We start from the raw sequence: 3,156 nt of genomic DNA on the forward strand, positions 1-3,156 counted from the left end.
CCAGTATGTTTTCAATATATATGTGTATATAGGCCTATATATATATATATATATACATATACACATATATACACACACACACATATATATATATATATATATCAAATATCAATATTTATCATATATATATTATGGTAATAATAATAACAGCATATGGCAATTGCATATAACTAGCTCTATCACAGTTTTTGTAAGGTTGGTTATTATTATATTAGTACAGTATGTATGCTAAAAAGCTAAAATTATGGAAAATGGCAGCCATTTTAAATTGTAATAGCTCAAAAATGTGTACAATATTTAGTTAACTGTTGCTGTCATTGTTATGAGTGGATTTCCAATTAAATACTGCATTTTAATGACATAAATTTACAATATTAGTGACAATTTTAGGAAAAAATGGCGGCCATTTTGAAACGGCTGGCAACCCCCCTTACGTATGAAAAAAAAAATGTTGCACATACTTTTTTGATTTATCTATGTCTACTCTACATCATATCCAATTTTTAAAAAATATAGCAAAAAAAAATGCAACCAACCAAAGTTTGCTGGACTAAAACTCTAAACAAAAATACTCTTAAAAAAGAATATTGTTTTTAGGCACTGCCGATGCCGACATATTAGCAACATAAACTTATCATTTAAGTTGATAAAACCAGGGAATTTTACTGTTCCATGATAAAACATATTGTAACTAATTGAATTTTATTATTACAAAATAGAGTCTACCTGCAGAAGAAGACAAATAATCGAGACATCAACAGAATGAAGACACAAAGAATGTATACTGCTATTTGGTAATCAGTCACTGATGATAATGAATTAACGTTATTACCTTTAAAAGTAAATAAGTGATAAATTTATGTAATAATAATATAATAATAATAATGATAATAATAATAATGATGATGATGATGATGATGATGATGATGATGATGATGATGATGATGATGATGATAATAATAATACTAATAATACTAATAATAATAATAATAACAATAATAATAATAATAATAATAATAATAATAATATTTATAGGTGTAATTTTGCCCTACCTGACGTGGAAATGTACTGAATACACAGTACGTGTGAATAATAATAATAATAATAATAATAATAATAATAATAATAATAATCGTCGTTCTCATCATTATCTTTATAATCTTTATCCTCTTTGTCGTCATCTTCTTCGTCGTCGTCATCATCATCAAAATCATCATTGTCATCAGTTTGCCATTCTAATGTAGGAAAGAACAAAGATTGATAATGTATCCACTTATAGAGGTCTCAGATTGCAGAAAAGTGCATTTCCAAGAATCTAGAAAACAATCAGTTTCCAGGAGGGGACTCCTTGGCCCCCTGTCATCTAACGATTGTTTTCAAATTGGCAGAACAACCACCAATTCTAGCGTGAAATGGTTATTATGAATCACTGAATCCGATCTTGGGACTCCACTTGGGAAATGTGACAGGCCTAATGTTTTTCGTAATTCCCATAAATGACCTTTGAAAGAACACATAATTGCACTTTGAACTCTTTGCAGATGATTGTATTATCTACAATTACACAGAATCTTATGATGCACTGGAGTTAAAATGTGATCGCGATACTTTCTCGGATTGGGGAAAGCAAAATCACAAGAAAGTAACACCTAATAAGTGTTTCGTTTAAGTTTCGTGCAGCTTTAAACCGCCAGATGATGAGGAGTGTAACAGTGCTTTAAAAAGAAATTAGTAGAGTCATTTTCATGAGATCCGTGACTAATTTTAGGATACCTTTGTTTCTCGATGGATTTGGCAAGATGGACCAATTTAGATAAAATATAGCTCCTATATACCTCCCAGATATTGGGGGAAAAGTCCCGTTTGGAGGCGTTTTTCAAAATGGCCGCCTGTTGATTTGGACGCTTGTATCTCGATAACCACTGGTCAGAGAGACTTAAATTTTGGTCTCAAATTGTTCACAATATGCATGTTCCTATTTGTAGTTAATACAACTTTTTATCAAAAAATGGCGGAAAATGAGGTTTTTGAAAGTTTGACCTTTGACCTTGTAATGTCATATCTCAGTAACTACTGGTCATAGAGACTCACAATTGATTGCAACTTGTTCAGAAGATTCATGTTTATATTCGTCCTAATGAAAAAAATATTCAAATAGTTACCGGAAACGGTACATTATGACCTTTGACCTATTGTAGGGTCATTCCATGTCAAATCAACCAGATTAAAAAGAAATTCCTGTATGACCATCTCAGATTTTGATGAAACTTCATAAAATGATCCACTGTATGAAAAACCAAAAAAAAAAAAAAAAAAAAAATTAGCCTCATAGGATATGTAGTTTTCGAGATATTGACTCCTCAAAAATATGGGGCGTGGTTCTTCAAGATGTGCAAACGCAATTTACTTCAACTTTGGAAGCTTATAACAGGAGATTGGTAATAGCTGTCAGAGTCAAACTTGGTATTCTAACATATTTTTCGCCATATTTCACAAATATTAGATTAACAGTTATCCCTTCCCTTTTGAAGTTATCTGCACTCAAAGTAGCCGCTTTGTTTAACAATGCAAATTTTTTTGTGATTTTCGAGGTCACACTGCGTCTATTTGAGTGGGTATATACACCTCATATTACAGAAATATTATCTATGTGTAGTTGTCTCTAGCCACATGCAAGCGCAGACTGATCAAATCAATTAAAATTGAATGGCATATATTTAAAGTTGAGACCAGATCTATAAAAGTGAAAAACGCCAATGTTTCTCAACAACGGATCGTCTTGTGGAAAGTTAAAATCTTTTCTTAAATTTACCCCAGTTAATCAGATACATTGGATCTACCTATAAACTAAATTTTAGCTTTGGTACTTAGCTCATGGCTAGATACTATGTTGAAAACTACACATATTTCAACGTAATAGGAAATCACAAACAATTTTAAGAGTTGGGTCATTCCATGCCAAACACACAAATGCATTACACCATGACCATGGGTCATAGATTTTGAAGTTATCTGCACTCAAAGTAGCCGCTTTGTTTAACAATGCAAATTTTTTTGTGATTTTCGAGGTCACACTGCGTCTATTTGAGTGGGTATATACACCTCATATTACAGAAATATTATCTATGTGTAGTTGTCTCTAGCCACATGCAAGCG

General features: G+C 31.6%; 1 protein-coding gene across 1 annotated transcript in view; it reads right to left on the bottom strand.

Moving 5' to 3' along the window:
- Positions 1–726: 726 nt before the first annotated feature.
- Positions 727–3,156, bottom strand: part of LOC117116509 (coagulation factor IX-like) — a gene marked incomplete at its 3' end in the record, with an annotated part of 7,614 nt that continues 5,184 nt past the window's right edge. Inside the window, exon 4 of the mRNA XM_033260570.1 lies at positions 727–832. Coding sequence (XP_033116461.1) covers positions 727–832 — 106 coding nt within the window. The remainder of the gene's footprint in view (positions 833–3,156) is intronic.

This window comes from Anneissia japonica, unplaced genomic scaffold (genome assembly GCF_011630105.1).
Source record: "Anneissia japonica isolate Jap-2015-1 unplaced genomic scaffold, ASM1163010v1 scaffold287606_len166773_cov115, whole genome shotgun sequence".
Classification (NCBI taxonomy): Eukaryota; Metazoa; Echinodermata; class Crinoidea; order Comatulida; family Comatulidae; genus Anneissia; species Anneissia japonica.